General features: G+C 40.1%; 1 protein-coding gene across 1 annotated transcript in view; it reads left to right on the forward strand.

Moving 5' to 3' along the window:
* Nucleotides 1-17,221, forward strand: part of LOC112254149 (neurexophilin-2) — a 109,734-nt gene extending 92,513 nt beyond the window's left edge. The window contains exon 2 of the mRNA XM_024426429.2: nt 15,440-17,221. Within this exon, the coding sequence (XP_024282197.1) occupies nt 15,440-16,315 (876 nt within the window). The 3' untranslated portion in view covers nt 16,316-17,221. The remainder of the gene's footprint in view (nt 1-15,439) is intronic.
* The last annotated feature ends 6,993 nt before the right edge of the window (nt 17,222-24,214 follow it).

The raw sequence follows: 24,214 nt of genomic DNA on the forward strand, positions 1-24,214 counted from the left end.
GTTGTCAACTGCAGAAATGTTGATGTCATGGAGGTTAAGGTCAACCTTGGATCTCATCAGTCCAGACTTGAAAGACTTGATCAGATGTAAATATGAAAATAGAATAGCTCAGAAAGGAATTAAGTTGGGTTATTAGCTTTAAAGGGGGGGAATGTAGTAACCTGGTATATTTATGTTTACCAGTAGATGGCAGTAATTGACTCAAGATGGGGGTTTGCTTTCTGCTATCCGTAGCCGTTTCCTATGTCTGCCTATATAACCGTGATTTAAGAAAGCTTCAGGTAGCTTAAGCCAAGTGCATTAGAGAATGTTATTCTAAGTTACAATTAAATACTAAACCGTACTTACGTGTCATGAGTCATCAATCTAAGAAGCCTCTAAGGATACTACAGGTACCAAAACATTTCTGCAAGCATTGAAGGTCTCCAAGAACACAGTGGCCTCCATTATTCTTAAATGGAAGAAGTTTGGAACCACCAACAAGACTCTTCCTAGAGATGTCCGCCCAGACAAATTGAGCAATCGGGGGAGAAGGGTCTGAGGTGACTCTCAGACCATGACAAACAAGATTATCTGGTCTGATGAAACCAAGCTTGAACTCTTTGGCCTGAATGCCAAGTGCCACGTCTGGATGAAACCTGGCACCATCCCTACGGTGAAGCATGGTGGTGGCAGCATCATGCTGTGGGGATGTTTTTCAACGGCAGGGACTGGAAGACTAGTCAGTATCGAAGGCAAGATCAACGGAGCAAAGTACAGATGGAAACCTTCTGTAAGGGCTATTTGACCAAGAAGGAGAGTGATGGAGTGCTGCATCAGATGACCTGGACCCCACAATCACCCGACCTCCACCCAGTTGAGATGGTTTATGATGAGTTGGACCGCAGAGTGAAGGAAAAGCAAACAACAAGTGCTCAGCATATGTGGGAACTCCTTCAATACGGTTGGAAAATCATTCCAGGTAAAGCTGGTTGAGAGACTGCCAAGAGTGTGCAACGCTGTCATCAAGGCAAAGGGTGGGTTGTGTGCTTGTTCTTTTACCTGGTACTGCAGGAATGGCATGCCCATCTTTTTGTCAGAAATTACAATGGTCACTCAAAACATTTTATGAAGTATTTATAAAGAATAAATAGAACTAATTTTAGATTAAGTCCGGCAAAACTACTTTAGTAATGATTAATACATGTATTTTAAATGGTTTATTAATGACCCTTAAAATAAAGTGTTACCACTCCTAGTTGTGAATTAATAAACATATATATTAGACAAAAAAGAAAATCACTGAATAAATGCCTTATTCTGCATATGTAACTTTCTCACTCATCATCATTCACGATTCACTCAGGATTATCCATAATCGTGGTAGCATACACATTAATGTATTAGTATTTCTAAGTATATTATATTCTTATTTACAAAGTGACTCTCTAAAATTACATAACATAACATATTGTAACGTTCAAAGAGTGATGGGTGTGGAGTCAGGCGTAAAACACTCTACCCAAGTACAAACTGGTACATACGGACAGCGAAAATCCCAACAATAAACAGGAACACCTCTTGACATAACAGCAAACAAGCCCGCACAAACACAGGCGGGCTAATAGAACTTAAATAACCCCAACCCCAAAACCCCAACAAGGAACAGGTGAAACCAGACAAAACCAAACGAAAAGGGGAAAAAGGGATCGGTGGCAGCTAGTAGACCGGCGACGACGACCGCCAAGCGCCACTCGAACGGGAAGGGGAGCCACCTTCGGTGATATTCGTGACACCTATACCCTTCATTTCTATTGGGCACAAAATAATCTGAACACAACCAAAACAAACAGAAAATGCTTCCAACAAATGTGTAGTCAGAAGCTTGATGTAGTCATTGCGGGTAATGAATATGGGACCTACTTTCTACTACTTTAATACACATAAGTGAATTTGTCCAAATACTTTTGGTCCCCTTAAATGACTATGTATTAAAGGTGCTGTAATTTCTAAACGGTTCACCCGATATGGATGAAAATACCCTAAAATTTAAGCTAACAGTCTTCCTTTTAACCTCATAGTCATGGTATCATTTCAATGCCTCATCATAGTCATGGTATAATTTCAAACCTCATAGTCATGGTATCATATCATGCCAAGAAGTGATGGGTTTTCAGTGTACAAAATAAGCGGGATATAGGCTGGAATTTTCAGCATTCAGTGGTGGTGGTTATGTAATGTAATCCGCCCCTAGTCTCTGGTCTGGAACCTGATGTCAAGAGCTCTGCTGGTTGGCTACTGCGTAGCAACCTAACGGCGCCAAAAGCCTGGGCCTACCTTAGAAAGCTTATGTAAATTACGATCGCAAGAAAGGCCAAACAAAAACATTTTAGATTGCCGTTTTGGGCATTAAATTGAATTTATTACGATCAAGTTCAATCCCCACAGTGAATTATTTTCAATTTTGCTACAAATCAAGATATTTAATTAAATAGTGATCCATTCTGACTAGCACATTTATCGTCACACAGGACCACATGCTGACACAGATCAATCGCAGGCTAGCAGGAGGCTCGCTCCCTCATGGGATATTTTATTTCACCTCATGGAACATGTGACCAACACTTCACATGTTGCGTTTATATTTTTGTTCAGTATATTTCATACAATATACTGCCAAAATATTAGCCCTAACTGGCAGCATTAGGCTACATACATGAGGCTACATACATGATCTGTGTCAGTGTGCGTAAGTGTCTTTCTCTGTTTTCTCCCTACCTTGACTGCACCAAAGCATCTGATCTGTCATTTCTCAGAGACATAGACGCAGCATTGGAACAGCAGAAGCTGAACTTTAAGCAAATAAGTTGGTTCATTTCACACATTTAGCAGCGTTGGCCTCAATCCTTTTTTTTGGTCTCTCTACCTTTCTGTGTTTCTGTTCTGACTGAGTGACTGACAAAGAGTCAGAGTCACTCCCTTTGACGAGGCGCGTTTGACTTTGAATGTGAGTTCGCGCCACCTCAGTTCAGCCCACTTATCCCCGAAGCCAGCCACACCAATGTGTCAGAGGAAACACAGTACACCTGGCGACCGTGTCAGCATGCATGCGCCAGGCCCACCACAGGAGTCGCTAGAGCGCGATGGGACAAGGACATCCCTGCCGGCCAAACCCTCCCCTAAACTGGATGACGCTGGGCCGGTCGCGACAGAGCCTGGACTCAAACCAGGATCTCTAGTGGCACAACTAGTGCCTTAGACCACTGTGCCACTCGGGAGGCCGTGTGTGTGTGTGTGTGTGTGTGTGTGTGTGTGTGTGTGTGTGTGTGTGTGTGTGTGTGTGTGTGTGTGTGTGTGTGTGTGTGTGTGTGTGTGTGTGTGTGTGTGTGTGTGTGTGTGTGTGAGAGAGAGAGAGAGAGAGAGAGAGAGCATGGGGGGGTCAATTTGACTCTTCTCAGTGACAGCAGATCAATGGTAGATGAGAGGGCAGTGGGAGAGATAGAAATGAATTGATTGTCACAAATAAAACTCCAATTAAGCAAACGAACAGCCTGGTGGGTCAAGTGCTCCAAGATGGGCTGCACTCATCCTCCTACTATCAATCCTATGGGGGGGGAGATAGAGAGAGAGTCATGTATCCTCCTATTACTCTTCTGGGAGAGAGAGCAATGTCAGCCATGGGATGGTGGGCAGGCAGGGCAGGCCACATCCCCTGGCCACACAGTCACTTACTCACTCAATCTATCTCTCTCTAGGAGGAGGATAGGTTTTAAAGGATAAATGTAAGTATGAGTGAACTGTAGATCAAGGATCAGACCATTGCAGCTGCCAGCTCATTGATCCAAAGCTTCCTAATGATGAAAATAGATCTTAATTGTAACAGTCATTGACACATCAGAAGTCAATTTCACCTGACACCCTAACCCTCTGGCATTTGATAAGTGAGTATGAACCTACTTTCTTCCTGCTGCATCGAACATGCTCTGGCTTTCCAATCACTGCAAGTGCTTTCCGAAATGGCACCCTCTTCCATATATAGTGCATTGCTCACGACCAGAGCTCGATAGGCCCTGGTCAAAAGACCCTGGAATAGTAGTGCAAAACACAGGGAGTAGGGTACCATTTGGGACAGAGCCTGCTTCTCTCTGTATGCACTTACAGTTGATCGGCTAGCTCTGCGCTCCTCTTTCCTAAACAGTGTACTAAGATGCTTTTTGCTCGTAGACCCACCAAATGAAGTTAAAGTGTTATTAATGTTTCAACATCCCCTAGAGAAAGTGCATGTTCTTGCTCTTCTCTCTCATCTTACCTCTTCAGTAATAACATTTTCCTTAGCTCATTCTCTCTCCTGTAATGTCTCGTAATTCAATTCTCTTCCTGGCACATTTCTTGCCTGTATCATACAAATGTATACAAAATTTTACCAGAAAAAAAATCACTCCATCTTTATCCGTTCCCCTCCCAAACCATAAGCTTGACAAATAAATGGGGGGGGCTGAGAGAGAATCTTGTGTTAAATCATCTTAGCTGTGAAACGTTGCTGACATATATCATGCTGGCATGCCAAATAACACAGATGCATTACTTCAATTGACCACCTGTCCCTTAGAGGTGAACTGAGTTTGGTGAATGAGATTATTGGGTTGATTCGAAGTGCTTGTACGGTGTGAAGAAACCTATTTCTGTCAGAGAAGAGGGAAAGATTGCTTCACTCCATTTTATGATTATTATCTGAGGGAGTCAGAGGGACGGCTATATTTGTCAGCTTTTGAGGCGTAGGCCTACAGTACTTAAGTCTTTTTTTAATGGTACTGCGGAATTACTTTGTGTATTTACAGTACCTTAAGAAAGTATTCATACCCCTTGACGTATTCCATATTTTGTTGTGTTACAGCCTGAATTCAAAAGTGATTAAATAGATTCTCACCCATCTACACACACAATACCCCATAATGACATAAGTATTCCCACCCCTGAGTCAATACTTTGTAGAAGCACCGTTTGCAGCGATTACAGCTGTGAGTCTTTCTGGTTAAGTCTCTAAGATCTTTCCAAACCTGGACTGTGCAACATTTGCACATTATTCTTTTCAAAATTGTAATTGGTTGTTGATCATTGCTAGACAACCATTTTCAGGTCTTGCCATAGATTTTCAAGTAGATTTAAGACAAAACTGTTACTCGGCCACTCCTGAACATTCACTGTCTACTTGGTAAGCAACTCCAGTGTAGATCTGGCCTTGTGTTCCTCTAGGGTTTTGACTGTGCTTAGCTCTATTCCACTTATTTTTATCCTGACAACCTCCCCAGTCCTTAAGGATTACAAGCATACCCATAACATGATGTTGCCACCACTACGCTTGAAAATCTGGAGAGTGGTACTCAGTAATGTGTTGTGTTGGATTTGCCCCAAACATAACACTTGTATTCAGGACAAAAAGTTGATTTGTTTGCCACGTTTTTTTGCAGTATTACTTTAGTGCCTTGTTGCAAACAGGATGCAGGTTTTGGAATAGTTCTATTCTGTACAGGATTCCTTCTTTTCACTCCATAGGCCAATTATGCTATTTATGTGGAGTACTTTAATTACAATGGTATTGATCCATCCTCAGTTTTCTCCTATCACAGTCATTAAATTCTGCAACTGTTTTAAAGTCACCATTGGTCTCATGGTGAAATCCCTGAGTGGTTTCCTTCCTCTCCGGCAACTGAGTTAGGAAGGATGCCTGTATCTCTGTAGTGACAGGGTGTATTGTATCAATGTAATCAATTTTAAATTCATGCTGTAACACAACAACATTTGGAAAAGGTCAAGAGGTGTGAATACTTTCCGAAGGCTCTGCATGTAGCGAATGCGAATTTATGCACCTCCACTGGTCTGGATTTTCCAGTCTGTGAAAAGTGGAATATACTGTGTATGTGTTTAATTTAGATTTCAACAAATAGCTGTAGGCCTACTGTGTACATACATTTCTGGACATATTAATTTTTTATTAATTTTATTTATTCCGCATAGTCCTTTCAGCAACAACCAGCATTGATTTTAAAAGGATCGTATAGCTTTACCCTCCCTTTCCTGCCGTATTTGAAGCAACATTGCTGACTCCATACTTTCAACCCTAATCTTTGACCTCACTGTGTGATCTCCTGGCGTGTGGCTAATTTGCTGAAACATTATCTGCTCCCCATGTGAGAGGAGCCATTTCACCCTTTACCAACCTCTACCCAGTGTGTCTTTGATTTAAAATATGAACCATATCTTTAGCTTAGCAACCTCGGCGCAGTGTCCTTACTAGGGCTGTGGCGGTCACGAAATGTCATCAGGCGGTGATTGTCAAGCAAATAACGGCCCATCTCACGGTAATTGACCGTTAATTAACATAAACACATTTAGCATCTCCTGACTTCCACACATAGCCTTACAATCAACTGATGCAGAGCTTTGGAACGTCTACATTTTAAAATGTCTAATAAATCCATGTAAGATAACCTACACCCTCACAATAAATCCATTATTTATTTTAGACAGGTCTAAAGAAACATGATATGAAGAAAATGTCTCTTTCAGAAGAACAGAATAGTGTTGTCCTTATGTTATGTCCTGATCTGGCTATGTGATATGGCTGTGGGCTACACTCGTTTAGCAGCCAAGATTTGCTTAGAATCCGGTGGCATTATTTTATATTATTTTATAGTATGAAGAATACAATTGAACAAAGCTGAAAAAAAATAGAAAGGATATTTTCTGCAAACAATTTAAGAGAGTGCGCACATGCGGCTATTCTGTGTCGAGCGGTTAACAAAGAAACAGGCACTTTATGCTTCATTTAGAGTTACTAATGTAACTTTAGTTGTGATTTCCATGCCTTTTGCGGCCAGTGGCCATTTTGCCCTTGGGCTGAATATAATAATTTGTATTCCATTCTTCCTGTGTGCTGCATGCTCTGAAGCACCTCTCACTCACATGGCTCTCTGATCGAGTCTTTCTCACAGGCTACAAGTGAAGACAGACACATCAGGGACTCAACTGCGCACATCCTTATCCAATTCCGAGGCGCATATTGAAGATATTGGAAGAACTGTCCACATTTACTTTTCGTCAGCCAACAAGATGAGTAGGCTGTCACGCTCGCTATCCTCAAACTCCCTGTCATAAATCAAGGCGCAGCGTGCATGTAGTTCCACATCTTTTAATGAAAGTGAAACTCAAATAACCAAAAAAACAAACAGGTAAACAGCAAAGAACGTGACGCAACCGAGGTGCACACAAAAACGTACGGAAAAATAATTAAACACAAAACACAGGTGGGAAAAGGCTACCTAAGTATGGTTCTCAATCAGAGACAACGATTGACAGCTGCCTCTGATTGGGAACCATACCAGGCCAAACACATAGAAATAGAAAACATAGAAAAAACACAGAATGCCCACCCCAACTCACGCCCTGACCAAACGCCCTGACCAAACCAAAATAGAGACGTAAAAAGGAAACTAAGGTCAGGACGTGACATAGGCCTAACGAACAGCTAAAGCACTAGCCTATGTCAATCTACTATCCCCCGTAGTACAAAAGTTGACCTATTCTGTGCGAGAAATAAATATTCCAACAAACATAGTCTGGGACCGTTGTGGGATGCGATAGATCCCAAAATAATACAACCACTAGCATCAAATACACTTTTTTTACTCAATGAGGCTGACGCAACAGATTAGCTTAAAATTTTGATAAACTATAAGACTATTTTTTTCACATTATAAGCGCAACAATGCACACACGGTAGTAGGCCGTGCAAATGTTCCATTAGCGGGAAAACACCATTATCAAAAGTGACCGCAAATGTGATTATGTATGTAATACTTTTATTATAAAGGTGCATTTTTATGGTGATTTTTTTCCCCAAACTTGAAACTCACACACTGCTTATGTATGCCAGTTAGGCTCTACACCCATTGTAAAGCGGATTCGTGTGCTTCATTTTAAGAAGTTATTTGGCCACTTTAGTTGAAATACAAACCTTATAAAAACATATAGGCCTATGGGCTAGGCTACATGAGGTGTGGGACTATGATTTGAAAATGAAAGGTATGCATTGTTTCTTGCCTTATGCTGGGCATTATTCGCAAGTGATAATATATCATTTAAAAGTGCAAGGCTAAAAATGTCACCCATCAGACTATTCTTGTCTTTACATACACTAAATAATGTGTGAAATTTGTTTTAATTTAGAATAGGCCATTATCATGCATCTGTATCGAAACAGGGGCAGGGGGAAAAGAATACATGTCATTTATGCACTTAAATAGCATTTTCATGCCAGCCAGGTAGGCTATACTCCTGTTGTAAAGACAAGCAATGTGCTTAATACTAGGAAAGTTGAGGTATAAATATAATAGGCCTAGCTTATAGAAAGCTGATGGGATCCCCCTCTTTTTAAAAGGTCTTCCCTCTGTTTTCTCACGCAATTGCATAGCCTATAGAAATGTTGCACAACATGAGCTCATGGGCTCTCATGAAGTGTTTGATTAGATTTTCGATGACATTTGCATTGATGTCAGAGTGATTAGAGGGACAAAAGCGTACTGAGTACCAGGCGGTTAGCAAGTTTTGTAGGCTACTCATGACCACCAGCAGCATCAGAGTTTGGAGTAGCCCAATTACTGTGATTAAACGGTCACATGGAATTTGACTTTCTTCATGACTCAGTGACCGCCGGTGTAGTTGTAATATGGTCACCGTAACAGCCCTAGTCCTTACCAACCTCTATCTAGTGTGTGTCTTTGATTCAAGATAGTCACTATTGATGGACAGATTAAATCTTAAATCTCTCTGTAAGGATGAATATCCTGAACTGACTCCACATATAAAATAGGAGTATTTAGGACTCCTCCTCACTGACGCATTCAAAGGGGGTACTCTGTCTGTTTTATACTTTTCAACCTTTTTCTGTTTCGGGATCCAGCTTCGGCTGCTGAAATGGGAATGACAAGTCCAGGTTATCACATGGAAATTGTATTTGCTGTGAGGTGTATGCAAGGGTGAAAGTAAGGCGGTACGGTCCGATACGACATCCCAGCAAAATAATTATTTACCATACTGGTTAAATATGAGCCTATAACAATAACTGAAACAAAATGTCAAAAAAGCTTTAGGCTATTTCATCACATTTTATCATTACCGCACAGGATTGGGGAGTAAACTGATTCCATGTAAATCTGTTACATGTAAGGGATTACAATTTTTTTTAAACTGTAATCCATTACGTTACCAGCACAAATATTGTAATCAGATTACAGATACTTTAAAAAACTAGACACTACTTCATGGATTACTTTTAAATTCAGAAAGGATGTTAGTGAAAAAAAATCTTTGACACTTCTGTTTTCTCAATGACATTCAAATCATAATTGGAAAAGGCGCAAGTTTAAATTCGTTCCACCTGAGCGACTCTAACCACAAGTCAGAGACCGCTATGTGTTTGATGGATCGCGGGAAAAGAACAGGAGAAGGAATTTTGTAGGCTACAGTCTAAGTTATGTCTTCCAATGGTGCGACTGCTGTCGGCATCCAAAGATTATCCAACTTGAATAAACGCTTGGAGGTAAGGATGACAGCAGTGGTGTAGTCTACAGCGATACGGATATCACTTATTATTGATATCTACATAGCACATTGATGTGAATCACACTGCTACTCTCTCATTTAGCTATTTGCGCCTTACATATTGTGGTTGTTGTGGATGGCTATTCAGAAATCGAAATGGGTATTTGAACCCAATAATAGTTGAATTCAAGAAGTTTTGGCTGCCTATCAATCATTGTTTTTGAAACCAGTGGACAGCCAGTGAAAGTGCTCATGTAACAGCTGCATAGTGCGGATCCCAGCCTATCTAATAAAAATAGGGCTTTTATTACTCAAATTCATGCTGACAAAAAATACACCCATAGGCCTAATGGACACACGCTCAAAGTCGGACACTTTTGATAGACTTAAAGGGGCAATCTGTAGTGGCTACATCAATTTTTGGACATATAAGTTATATATATTAATGCAAAGATATAATTTAATCCTATTATTATATGTAGTAGAAAGCGATGGGTTAGAATAAGTCTACATAACCAACCTATGAAGTAAAATTTGACATCGATATGGCCAGCTATGTAAACTTTAACATTGATTTATCCTGCAATAGATGTCATTCAATTGGTAACATACATTTTTGTCTTCTTCGAATGCCTCTTAAGGGGAAAGTAATCTAAAAGTAGCTGAATGTAATCAGATTAAGTTTGGGTAATCCAAAAGTTACGTTACTGATGACAATTTTGGACAGGTAACTAGTAACTGCAACGGATTAGATTTAGAAAGTAACCTACCCAACCCTGTCACCGCATGTCAGAAGCATAAAAAATGTGTGAATGGACTCCAAAATGTGGTTCGATGAGTTCACTAAGCTTACCCTAAAGTAAATTGAATTAAATTGCCGAAATGATGTAACCTAATTAGCCTATACCTGTCTATACATAAATTAATATAAATCATTCAAAATAGGCTACTACACCAAAAATCATGATTCGGCCACAGAGGATCATTAGCTTATTTTTTTTAAATAACTGTGGATTGTTTTTAATCACATTGTATGTATCATAAAATCATTCTGAAATATTGTGCTATAAACATATATACAGTGAACATACATCATTGAACTAATTGGATATTTTGATTGGAGTGCAGTGAATCAAAAACTATTCACACCCGACCACATTTTGTTGTGTTACAAAGTGGGATTTTGCTCCCTAGTGGCGCAGTGGTTTAAGGCACTGCATCTCAGTGCTAGAGGCATCACTACAGATCCTGGTTTGATCCCGGGCTGTATCACGGGCTGTATCAGTCCCATAGGGCGGCGCACAATTGGCCGGGGTAGGCCGTCATTGTAAAATGAGAATTTGTCCTTAACTGACTTAATTGTATTTTTTGTCAGTGATCTACTCAGCATACTGTGTAATGTCAAAGTGGAATAAAAATGTATCAACAAAAAAGTATTAATTGAAAATAAAACACAAATATATTTTGATTAGATAAGTATTCAACCCCCTGAGTCAATTCATGTTAGAATCACCTTTGGCAGCCATTAAAGCCATGAGTCTTTTTGGGTAAGTCTGCAAATCTGGATTGTACAAGTGCTGCAAATCTGGATTGTACAATATTTTCCCATTATTCTTCTTAAAATTGTTCAAGCTCTGTCAAGTTTGTTGTTGATCATTGCTAGACAGCCATTTTCAAGTGTTGTTTTAGATTTCCAAACCAATTTAACTACGCCACTCTGGAACAATCAATGTCGTCTTGGTGAGTAACGTTATCGTCCTGCTGAAAGGTAGATTTGTCTCCCCGTGTCTGTTGGAAAGCCTGTGCTTATCTCTACTGCTCTTCTTTTTATCCTAAAAAACTCCCCGGTCCTTGCCGATGACAAGCATACCCATTAGATGATGCAGCCACCACAATGCTTGAAAATATGAAGAGTGGTACTGAGTGATGTGTTGGATATGCCCCAAACATAATGCTTTGTATTTAGGGCAAAAAGTTCATTTCTTTGCTATATTTTTTTGCAGTATTACTTTAGTGCCTTATTGCAAACAGGATGCATGTTTTGGAATATTTTTATTCTGTACGGGCTTCCTTCTTTTCACTCCATCATTTAAGGTCAGTATTGTTAAGTAGCTACAATGTTGTTGATCTATCCTTAGTTTTTGTCCTATCACAGATAATTGTATGTTTGGGGTATAGAGATGGGGTAATCGTTCAAAAATCATGTTAAACACCATTATTGCAGAAAGAGTTAATCGATGCAATTTATTATCTGACTTGTTAAGCAAATTCTTCAGATTTTTTCAGGTTGACATGTTTTATTAATTTGTAAACATTTCTAAAAACATAATTTCACTTTGACATTATTTGGTATTGTGTGTAGATCAGTGACACAACATCTAAATGTAATACATTTTAAATGCAGGCTGTAACACAACAACATTTGTAAAAAGTCCAGGGGTCTGAATACTTTCTGAAGGCACCGTACATCCTATGTAGGCTGGATATTGTAGTGAAGTGTATGATTTAGCTGACCTCTTAAGCTCCAATTTTGAGTTCAGGCTCCTTGCTGGTGTGATGATCATGGAGCCATAATAACATAATAACTACTATGTTCATCACACACACACACACACGCACACACACACACACACACACACACACACACACACACCCACACACACACACACACACACACACACACACACACACACACACACACACACACACACACACACACACACACACACACACACACACACACACACACACACACACACACACACACACACACACACACACACACACTCACACACACACGACCATGGAGCCTCTGCATAACACCATGCTAACAGAGCTGTGATGATTAGGTCTAATAATGCTGTGTGATTCAGTGTTAGTCTGAGAGATTGCCACACATGGCGATACCTGACAGCACTGCTGACATGGCTGTCAGAGAAGGTTAAACTCTGCATGCATGTGTTACATGTACATTCATTACAGGGCATACATGTATAATGTATTATTGTAATTATGCTAAAACCTACATGACATGTAACAAAATACACTGGAAATACACTACACCTACGTACAGTTGAAGTCGGAAGTTTACGTACACCTTAGCCAAATACATTTAAACTCAGATTTTCACAATTCCTGACATTTAATCCTAGTAAAACGACCCTGTCTTAGGTCAGTTAGGATCACCACTTTATTTTAAGAATGTGAAATGTCAGAATAATAGTAGAGACAATTATTTATTTCAGCTTTTATTTCTTTAATCACATTCCCAGTGCGTCAGAAGTTTACATACACTCAGTTAGTATTTGGTAGCATTGCCTTTAAATTGTTTAACTTGGGTCAAACAGGTTCCACAAGTTTCCCACAATAAGCTGGGTGAATTTTGGCCCATTCCCCCTGACAGAGCTGGTATAACTGAGTGAGGTTTGTAGGCCTCCTTGCTTGCGCACACTTTTTCAGTTCTGGCCACAAATGTTCAATAAGATTGAAGTCAGGACTTTGTGTTTACTTTGTTGTCCTTAAGCCATTTTGCCACAACATGGGGTCATTGAAGTATGCTTTGGGTCATTGTCCATTTGGAAGACCCATTTGCAACCAAGCTTTAACTTCCTGACTGATGTCTTGAGATGTTGCTTCAATATATCCACATAACTGTCCTACCTCAGGATGCCATCTATTTTGTGAAGTGCACCAGTCCCTCCAGCAGCAAAGCACCCTCAGAACATGATGATGCCACCCCCGTGCTTCATGGTTGGGATGGTGTTCTTTGGCTTGCAAGCTTCCCCCTTTTTCCTCCAAACATAACAATGGTCATTATGGCCAAGCAGTTCTATTTTTGTTTCATCAGACCAGAAGACATTTCTTCAAAAAGTATGATCTTTGTCCCCATGTGCACTTGCAAACCGTAAACCGGCTTTTTTATGGTGGTTTTGGAGCAGTGACTTCTTCCTTGATGAGCGGTCTTTCAGGTTATGTCGATATAGGACTCGTTTTACTGTGGATATAGATACTTTTGTACCTTTTTCCTCCAGCATCTTCACAAGGTCCTTTGCTGTTGTTCTGGGATTCATTTGCACTTTTCTCACCAAAGTACGCTCATCTCTAGGAGACAGAACGCGTCTCCTTCCTGAGCGGTATGACGGCTGCCTGGTCCCATGGTGTTTATACTTGTGTAATATTGTTTGTACAGATGAACGTGGTACCTTCAGGCGTTTGGAAATTGCTCCCAAGGATTAACCAGACTTGTGAAGGTCTACAATTTTTTTTCTGCGGTCTTGACTGATTTCTTTTGATTTTCCCATGATGTCAAGCAAAGAGGCACTGAATTTGAAGGTAGGTCTTGAAATACATCCACAGGTACACCTCCAATTGACTGAAATTATGTCAATTAGCCTATCAGAAGCTTCTAAAGCCGTGACATCATTTTCTGGAATTTTCCAAGCTATTTAAAGGCACAGTCAACTTAATGGAATTGTGATACAGTGAATTATAAGTGAAATAATTTGTCTGTAAACAATTGTTGGAAAAATTACTTGTGTCATGCGCAAAGTTCAGACTTAAACTTTTACTGTGCCTTTCTATGCAAATTATGTTTAAATAGGTTTTTAGACACTTACTGACTTTCTCGGTCATCTCGCAGTCAAGTCCATGTTACCTATCTTTGATTTAGATTCTGTGAGTTCACTGCCCCCCCCTCCTTCCTCAGACACACAAAACATAGCAACCCACCCAGGGGACTCCAGCGACTGTTAAAAATCCACCAGCAACTCGTTATCAGATCAATAGCCATTCATCAACATCTGTCTTTTAATTAATTCAGCCAGCGCTCAATATACTTCCAGTCATTTCACCCCGATCAATTCACCTTAAAAGCAGACTGCTGAGGCCCGCTTGGCCCCATGTTAATGAATGAGCAGGAGAAATGCATACATTCATTGAATGAGTGTCTGCGTCCCACATGGTACCCTATATCCCCTATGCAGTGCACTACTTTTGACCAGAGCCCTATGGCCAAACCCTATGGGCCCTGGTCAAAAGTAATGCATCATATAGTGCCAGTTGGAACGCAAACAAAGATACATTAATGTGTGTATTGAGTACTGTATTAGGAGTCTGAGACAAATGGCAACATGAGGTTATTATTGGGATTAATGATTGATAGCAAATGAGCAGAATTTTGGCACAAACCTGTCTGTTCTACTTCGCTGGTTTGGTCAGACAGAATTAGGAGACAAAAAATCATTCTTGCATGACTATTTACGCCGACGTCTGACTGTGGGGGGTGTTGCTCTCTTTTTTGAGTTTTGGTTTTTCTTGTTTGATGGTTTGTTTATCTATTAGGATAATTTTTATACTGTAGCTGGATTGCGATGTGTCTCTGTTGTGGGGAGCTTGTGTTGGTGTTATAACCCTTTTAAAAAAGCTGTAATTTTAAACGTCAAACCGTCATCTTCTGGGGTGTGTGGCAGAATGTGTGTATGTGACAGTGCTTCATAGTCTATGTGTTTAGCAGTGACATGATTGATGAGACATGAAGGGAGAACAAGAGAAGATGTCTAGTCAATCACCTCTGTGAATAACCACTTACTAGACTGTGGATTAAAGCTGTGTCGCCTGTCTGAACAAACCCCGTCCATTATCTTCACATGTAAAATCTGCTTTACTGTGCAAAACAACATCCACAACAAATTATGTCATTATAAAAATAGATGCTTTGTGTCTGGTTGGAATCGGGGGATGAAGAAAAGCCATCCAAGTCATCTAACAACCTGCATAGTGTATGAGATGAATGATAATCAATATTCCTTGACACTAACTCTCTCCCCCCTCTCTCTTTCTCTCTCCCTCTCTCTCTCCTCAGGCGCAGGGACTGGAGAAGCAGGTGGCCAAGGGCTACCCTGGACTAGACCTGGGTCCAGCAGGCTCAGTGATGAAGACCCTACCGTATGGCATGGGAGAGGGAGCCGTCGGCACCGGCGGAGGGGCCACAGGGGGAGTCAAACCCCCATACCAAACCACCTCCCGCATCTTCTCCACCGGCATGGACGGGGTCGGCAACCCGCCCATGAAGCCTCCTCTGAAAACCCCAACCTACAGCTTCTTTAACCCCTACGACTGGGCTCGTAATCAGTCGCTCCTACTTGACCAGACAGGCTACCGCAACAAACGCAAACCCTCACTTAAGACGGCACAGAAGACCAAGAAGATCTTCGGCTGGGGGGATTTCTACTTCAACGTGAAGACTATGAAGTTCAGCCTCTTGGTCACGGGGAAGATCGTGGACCACATCAACGGCACGTTCACCGTCTACTTCCGCCACAACTCGTCCAGTCTCGGTAACGTCTCTGTCAGTATTGTCCCTCCCACCAAGGTGGTGGAGTTCGAGGTGTTGCAGCACCACCAACCAGGCCTCCACGCTCAGCTCCACCCAGAGCTCACCCAGATCACCCAACAACAGACCCCGCACCAGTCCACCATCGACCCCAAAGAGATAAAGACCTTCAACTGCCGGGTGGAGTACGAGAAGACCAACCGTTCCAAGAAGCCCAAGCCCTGCCTCTACGACCCCTCCCAGACCTGCTTCTCAGAGCACACTCAGTCCCATGCCGCCTGGCTCTGCGCCAAACCATTTAAAGTCATCTGCATCTTCATCTCCTTCTTCAGTATCGATTATAAGCTCGTGCAGAAAGTGTGTCCAGACTACAACTTCCAGAGTGATCATCCTTACCTTGGATAAGAGAGGAGGGATGAGGAGAGGAGAGGGGAGGGGAGAGAATCTTAAGCGCGTTTGAGGGGATCAGTTTGAGAAAGGCTCCAGATGCAGAATGGCTAATATTGATCAGAGAATGTGTAGTTATTTGGGATGCAAGGTGATTTATAGATCAGTGATCCCGTGAAGTCCGACTCCAATGTATTGTAGTCGATCTCAAACACTCACAATGACAGGACTGATGACCACAGGGATGGTATTTTTCTGCTCTCAAACTCCTGTTGGATTGTGGATATTATAAATGAGAAGTACGGCTAGTCGGCGTCATGGATGAAATACATTATATGGCAGATTTTTCAAAATGACCTAAAAACCCTTGTATTAGTTCACTTTAATTTCTATGTAAATAATGTTTTAAAAAATCTATACAGCTCTGCTCTTTAGACATTGGTTATCAATTTTAAATAATTTCTGTCTGTTCGATTTAAACTTTCAAAACAAGCTGGGAATTATGGACGTTTGATTTTGATGATGTCATATTCTATCTGATGATCTGAATGTGTCATGCTGTCCCTATTATACTATCATGCGTCTTGGAACCCGGAACCAAATCGTGCGTGTGCAACAGTTTGCCGCAAGAGACTAGACCTTGTATGGATTTATAGGTTCTAGAAGACTGTTATGTTTTCATTCAAACTTTTCAAATCCTGGATTCAAGAGAATATATAGTCCTGGAGTTATATGTATGAGAAATGATACGCTGGATATGCATACAATATATGAGCAAAGCACATTAAAATGATCTGTTTCAAGCCATTGAATAATGGTCAACGTACTGGGATTTATTTTCACATTATATTATATTTTACGTTCACTGAACATATTTATTAGGCATTGTATGAGTCAAGAGCATTGTACGAGGCATTATCTAAAAAATAAAGGAATCTTAAATTAATCTTCAGTTGGAGATCATGATTTGTATTTATTTGCTTGAAAATAATCTTCATTCAGATGTTTGTGTCTTTCTTACTCACCTTACCTATACCGGTCTTCTTATACTATGTATCAAGGTCAGCTCTCTCTCTGTCTTGCTACACTTTCAGGGATAGACCAGGGTTTTTTTGCCCTAGCACGACACAGCTGATTCAAATAACCAACTCATCATCAAGCTTTGATGATTTGAATCAGCTGTGTAATGCTAGGGCAAACAACTAAACGTGCACCCAGGGGTAAGATTGGAATCTGCTGCAGGTTTTCATTAAATAACCCATTGCTAGTGCTTAATTGAATTGTGCTCGATATCCTATTATGTTCTTGATCAATGATGTTCAGGTGGAATGGAAGACCCCGGAGCTCTACTACCCATGTATCTTCTGGATCTGCTCAGGACACACACACACACAAAATGTACTGTTTCTTCTGGAGCTGTTTAGGACACACAGGACACAGAGATTTATGTAGTTCTACGTCCCAGGAGAGCACCTCTTTATCACGTCTCACTGTTGTGGTTGGGAAGTGTCTCCATGTTATGCTCCATCTCCTTGACACTGACTCTGACACTCTCTCCCAGAAGAGTAATATGAGGATACATATGTGTGTATGTCTCTCTAGCTTTCTGTGTCACAATCTCTCGCTCTCTCTCTCTGTGTGTGTGTGTGTGTTTAATCAATAATAAATCAGCCATGTTAGAAGTAACTACACAGGTCATGCAACAATATGTTCTGCAGTGAGGACATTGCTTTGATATTGCATTCTCTTAATCCTACTTGTCCACATTGACAGTGAGCAGCCTGTGTCAAGGCCCTGAGGACTGGGGATGAACCTGACCAGACAGACTGCATCGCCAGCCCCGTAGTCTATATTGCCAATTGTTGTATTTACAGAGCACATTTATTTTGAAGAATCTTTAGAGAAGTAAACATATAGTCTACAATGAATGAAGGAGCCCTGCATGTTGAATGATTATGATATGTAGAAAGTAAGTTTAAGTTACATATTTTACAGCTTCAAAATGTAAAGTAAGTGTCCATCAGTCTGGTTTCAGGCCAAGTCATTTGGCATGCAGCACTATTTCTGCTGCTTCTTTGGTGCAAAATTACACTGTAAATTGCATGGGCAAAAGGCAGCATTGTACTGCCCATTTTTATAGACCTGTTAAAGCTTTCAACTATATTGATCATTCATTATTAATTTGTAGACTATTTGCAATTGGCCTGCATTTGGTTTGAAAACAACCTGAAAGAGAGGACACTGGCTGTGTTTAAAAATGCCTACTTGTGTTCTATCTAGGGTGTACAGCAAGTACAGAACACAACTGTCATTTTTCAAATTCAATTCCAACATAGAGATAGAGGACTCATCTGTGTACATGTATCTGTGCCATTTACCGTCCATGATGAGTCCTCCATTTATCACTATGGATTCCAAAACATATAAACGTGAAAAGGCAAGTATGTACTAAGCTTACTAGAAGTTCTATACCCTTACTTGGGAGGTCTGGAAAACAGCACACAGGGGCGCATACTTGTACTGTATTTGCTTTTTCGTTCCCTATCCTGTAAAATAGGCTATCCCATAAAACCTTGGGTCGCTGCGAAAATTCCCAAAACTTCTGAATTAATGGAGGACTGAAGTCCCACCTTGGGAGAAAATGTTCTAGAGGAATAAGGAATATCTTTGTTAAATGTAAGTATTACGTTTATTTATTCACCAAATTATGTTAAAATGCTCAACAAATTACTTCCACATTAATTTTTAATTCAAATGTTGAGTCACTGCTGTTTATAAGCCCGCTAGCCAAGCTAAGTTAGCTCGTCGGACACAGGCTAGCCCAAGATGGACTCTTAAAACCTCTTGAAACTAGGGGGCACTATTTTATTTTTGGAAAAATAACGTTCCCAAAGTAAACAACCTATTTCTCAGAACTAGATGCTAGAATATGAATATAATTGACAGCTTAGGATAGAAAACACTCTAAAGTTTCCAAAACTGTAAAAATATTGTCTGTGACAAACAAAAGGAGGTATTTTGGGTATAAAAATAATCTTTATGGAACAACAGGAACATTTGCTGTCTAACTGGGAGTCTTGTCAGTGAAACATCCGAAGATCATCAAAGGTAAACGGTTAATTTGATTGCTTTTCTGATTTTCGTGACCAAGCTTCCTGCTGCTAGCTGGACATAATGCTATGCTAGCATTATGGCTATTTATAAACTTACACAAACGCTTGTCTTGCTTTGGCTGTAAAGCATAATTTCAAAATCTGAGATGACAGGGTGATTAACAAAAGGCTAAGCTGTGTTTCACTATATTTCACTTGTGATTTCATGAATATGAATATTTCTAGTAATGTTTTTTTGACCGTTGTGCTATGCTAATTAGTGTAGTTGATGAAAATTCTCCCGGATCCGGGATGGGTAGTTTATACAAGAGGTTTTAAAGGAAGCAGCGTGGTCAAAGACTTAGTAACTTAGCTGTATTCACAATCTGGTTACCTATAACTACAAAGATAGTTGTATTTTTTATGCATTGGTGTAAAAATACTTTAAAGTACTACTTAAGACATTTTTCGGGGTATCTGTACTTTACTATGTATATTTTTGACAACTTTAACTTTACTACATTCCTAAAGGAAATTTTGTACTTTTACTCCATACATTTTCCCTGACACCCAACAGTACACGTTACATTTTGAATGGTTAGCAGAACAGAAATGGTCCAATTTACACACTTATCAATAGAACATGGTCATCTCTTCTACCTCTGGTCTTGCGGACTTGTCACGACTTCTACCGAAGTTGGTTCCTCTCCTTGTTCAGGCGGTGTTCGGCGGTCGACGTCACCGGTCTTCTAGCCATTGTCATGACGTTGGCCTGGGGGATAGGTTTATGACAGTCATAAATACCTCTTTCCCCCTTAGGAATGAACAGACAGAGTATCCCATCTATCACCCAAAGACGTTACTACAACGTATCCAATTGACAACCAGAGACATTCTTCAAAGGACTCGGTTTGGCAACACGGCCTTCCATCTACCACCAACCTACCGAAGCGCAGCTCAGAGTAAATATTTATTGCATTTTCCTTTTCCAAATGGGCGGTAACATATAATGCATCAGATATTGCATTTACGATAGCACAGCTTCTCCCTGTGTCCCTCAGTCTTCCCGCTCTTTCACACAAACCCAGCCCTTTTCCCTTGTGTAACAAGCGGTCATATCTGTTCCGCCCGCCAGGGACGTTTTCCTTTATGACGTAATTTGTAAACAAGTTATGATTTAAATATGTGTAATTCTGTGTGATTAGTTAGGTATTTAGTAAATAAATCTTTAACACAATTTTGTATTGCTGTTTCAAATTGTTAGCCAGGGTTCGTGCAGATAACTAAGAATTTACAACTTTCAGATGAGACTGAATTAAGGTGACGATTGATATTGACTGCTATTGATGTAAAATATTACTAGGTCTTTAAGAGTTTATTTAGAAGATAACAGCTCTATAAATATTATTTTGTGGTGCCAGACTCTCTAGTTAATTACATTTACATGATTAGCTCAATCAGGTGATATTAATTACAGAGAAATTATTTTATAGAATAGCATGTCATATCACTTAATCCGGCATAGCCAAAGACACGACACCATCATCAATCTATTTTTCATGTTACATTTGTTTTGTCTGGTTGTCGCACTCACCTGGTTTCAATACCCTAATTACATGTTGTATATGTTCCCCATGTCCTTGTCGGGAATTGTTTATTGTAAGTACGTGTGCTTTATGTGACTGGTGCGATACGGGTTTTTGTGCCCATGTGTTTTGTTACTTTTGTATGCCGGTAGTTATGTACATTAAACGGCTCCGGCTATTTACCAAGTTCTGCTCTCCTGCATTTGACTTCCATGCCACAAGTTACGCACCCCTTGACAGGACTCAATAAACACAAATGCTTTGTTTCTGAATGTCTGAGGGTTGGAGTGTGACCCTGGCTATCCGCAAATGTCAAAATAATTAACAATTGTGCCATCTGGTTTGCTTAATATTTGAATTTGAAATTATTTATACTTTTACTTTTAATACTAAAGTACCGTTTTGCAATTACATTTACTTTTGATACTTAAGTATAGTTAAAACCAAATACTTTGACTTTTACTCAAGTAGTATTTTACTGGGTAACTTTTACTTGAGTCATTTCCTATTAAGCTATCTTTACTTTTACTCAAGTATGTCAATTTGGTCTTTTTTTCACCACTATATCTTTAGAATAATAATAATAGAATAATAGTGACATATAATAGAGACATCAAAAATGTGAAATAACACATATGTAATCATGTAGTAACCAAAAAACCTTTAAACAAATCTAAATATATTCTCTATTCGAGATTCTTCAAAGTAGCCACCCTTTGCACATTCTTGGCATTCTCTCAACCAGCTTCATGAGGAATGCTTTTCCAACAGTCTTGAAGGATTTCAGACATGCTGAGAACTTGTTGGCTGCTTTTATTTCACTCTGCGGTCCAACTCATCCCAAACCATCTCAACTGGATTGAGGTCGGGGGATTGACCAGGTCATCTGATGCAGCACTCCATCACGCTCCTTCTTGGTCCAATAGCTCTTACACAGCCTTGAGGTGTGTTGGGTCATTGTCAAGTTGAAAAACAAATTAAATTCCCACTAAGAGCAAACCAGATGGGATGACGTATTGCTGCAGAATGCTGTGGTAGCCCTGCTGGTTAAGTTTACCTCGAATACTAAATAAATCACCAACAGCGTAACCAGCAAAGCACCCCCACACTACCTCCTCCATGCTTCACGGTGGGAACCACAAGAGGAGATCATCCATTCTCCTACTCTGCGTCTCACAAAGACACGGCGGTTGGAATCAAAAATCTCAAATCAGACCAAAAGACAGATTTCCACCGGTCTAATGTCCATTGCTCGCATTTCTTGGCCCAAGCAAGTCTCTTCTTATTATTGGTGTCCTTTAGTAGTGGTGTCCTTTTGCAGCAATCAACCATGAAGGCCTGATTCACGCAGTCATCTCCGAACAGTTGATGGTGAGATGTGTCTTTTACTTGAACTCTGTGAAGCCATTATTTGAGGCTGGTAACTCTAATGAACTTATCCTCTGCAGCAGAGGTAACGCTGGGTCGGGCTTCCATTCCTGTGGCAGTCCTGATGAGAGCCAGTTTCATCATAGCTCTGGATGGTTATTGAAATTTTCCGGATTAACTGACCTTCATTTTAATTTATTTCACCTTTGTGTAAGTTTATCATGGCATAATGCTATGCTAGGCTCTGCTGGCAGCAGACAACATTTTCACGAAAATAAGAAAAGCAATCAAATGAAATCATTTACCTTTGAAGAACTTTGGATGTTTTCACTCAGGAGACTCCCAGTTAGATAGCAAATGTTCCTTTTTTCCAAAAAGATTATTTTTGTAGGCGAAATAGCTCCCGTTTGTTCGTCATGTTTGGCTGAGAAATCGACTACAACGCCAAACTTTTTTCCAAATTAGCTCCATAATATCGACAGAAAGATGGCAAACATTGTTTAGAATCAATCCTCAAGGTGTTTTTCACATAACAATTCGATAATATATCCGTCGGGACAATTGGTTTCTCAAAAGAAGCGATTGGAAAAATGACTACTTGTGTACTTTACGCAAGATTTTCTGCGGGAGTCATCATGTGACCACTTGCTAAATGTGGTCCCTTACAGCTATTCTTCAACATAAATGCGTAAAAAGACGTCACAATGCTGTAGACACCTTGGGGAATACGTAGAAAACGTAAGCTCATTCACAGCCATATAAGGAGTCATTGGCATGAGGCGGTTTCAAAAAATGCGGCACTTCCTGATTGGATTTTTATCTGGGTTTCGCCTGTAACATAAGTTCTGTTGCACTCAAAGACAATATCTTTGCAGTTTTGGAAATGTCAGAGTGTTTTCTATACAAAGCTGTCAATTATATGCATAGTCGAGCATCTTTTCGTGACAAAATATCTTGTTTAAAATGGGAACGTTTTTTATCCAAAAATGAAAATATTGCCCCCTAGTTAAAAAGGTCAAGCTATAGGGGGCAGCATTTTCACTTTTGGATAAATAGCGTGCCAATTTCAACTTCCTGCTACTCATGCCAAGAATATAAGATATGCATACTATTAGTAGATTTGGATAGAAAGCACTCTGACATTTCTAAAACTGTTTGAATCATGTCTGAGTACAACAGAACTTATGTAGCAGGCAAAACCCCGAGGACTTTTTTTTTTAGGTCTCTGTCTGTTCAGTGAATTCTCAATTGGGAAATTATATTTCTTAGGCTCTTGTTTTCAGTTCCTTCCGCTTCCACTGGATGTCACCAGACTTTGGAATTTGGTTGAGGTTATTCCTTTGTGCAATGAAGAAGTACGGCCATTTAGGAACTGGGTAACACTGTTGAGAGTGCGCAAGACTTGAAAAGTAGCTTTGGTTTGTTGTCTTCCTGAATTGAACACAGATAGACCCGTCTTCAATTTGATCGATTATTAACGTTTAAAAATACCTACATTTATATTACAGAAGTAGTTTGAAATGTTTTGGCAAAGTTTACAGGCAACTTGAGATATTTTGCAGTGACGTTGCGCAAATTGGAAGCAGTTTTTTTCTGGATCAAACGTGCCAAATAAATGGACATTTTGGATATATATGAACGGAATTAATCTAACAGAAGGATCAATTGTGATGTTTATGGGACATATTGGAGTGCCAACAAAAGAAGCTCGTCAAAGGTAAGGCATGTTTTATATTTTATTTCTGCGTTTTGTATAAGGATTTGATTTGATTTGGATTTGATTTGGCCTGCAGGGTTTAAATATGCTACTCTCTTTGTTTACTCTTGTGCTATCATCAGATAATAGCTTGTTATGCTTTCGCCGAAAAGCC

The sequence above is a fragment of the Oncorhynchus tshawytscha genome, linkage group LG07, assembly GCF_018296145.1.
Source record: "Oncorhynchus tshawytscha isolate Ot180627B linkage group LG07, Otsh_v2.0, whole genome shotgun sequence".
NCBI classification, from domain to species: Eukaryota; Metazoa; Chordata; class Actinopteri; order Salmoniformes; family Salmonidae; genus Oncorhynchus; species Oncorhynchus tshawytscha.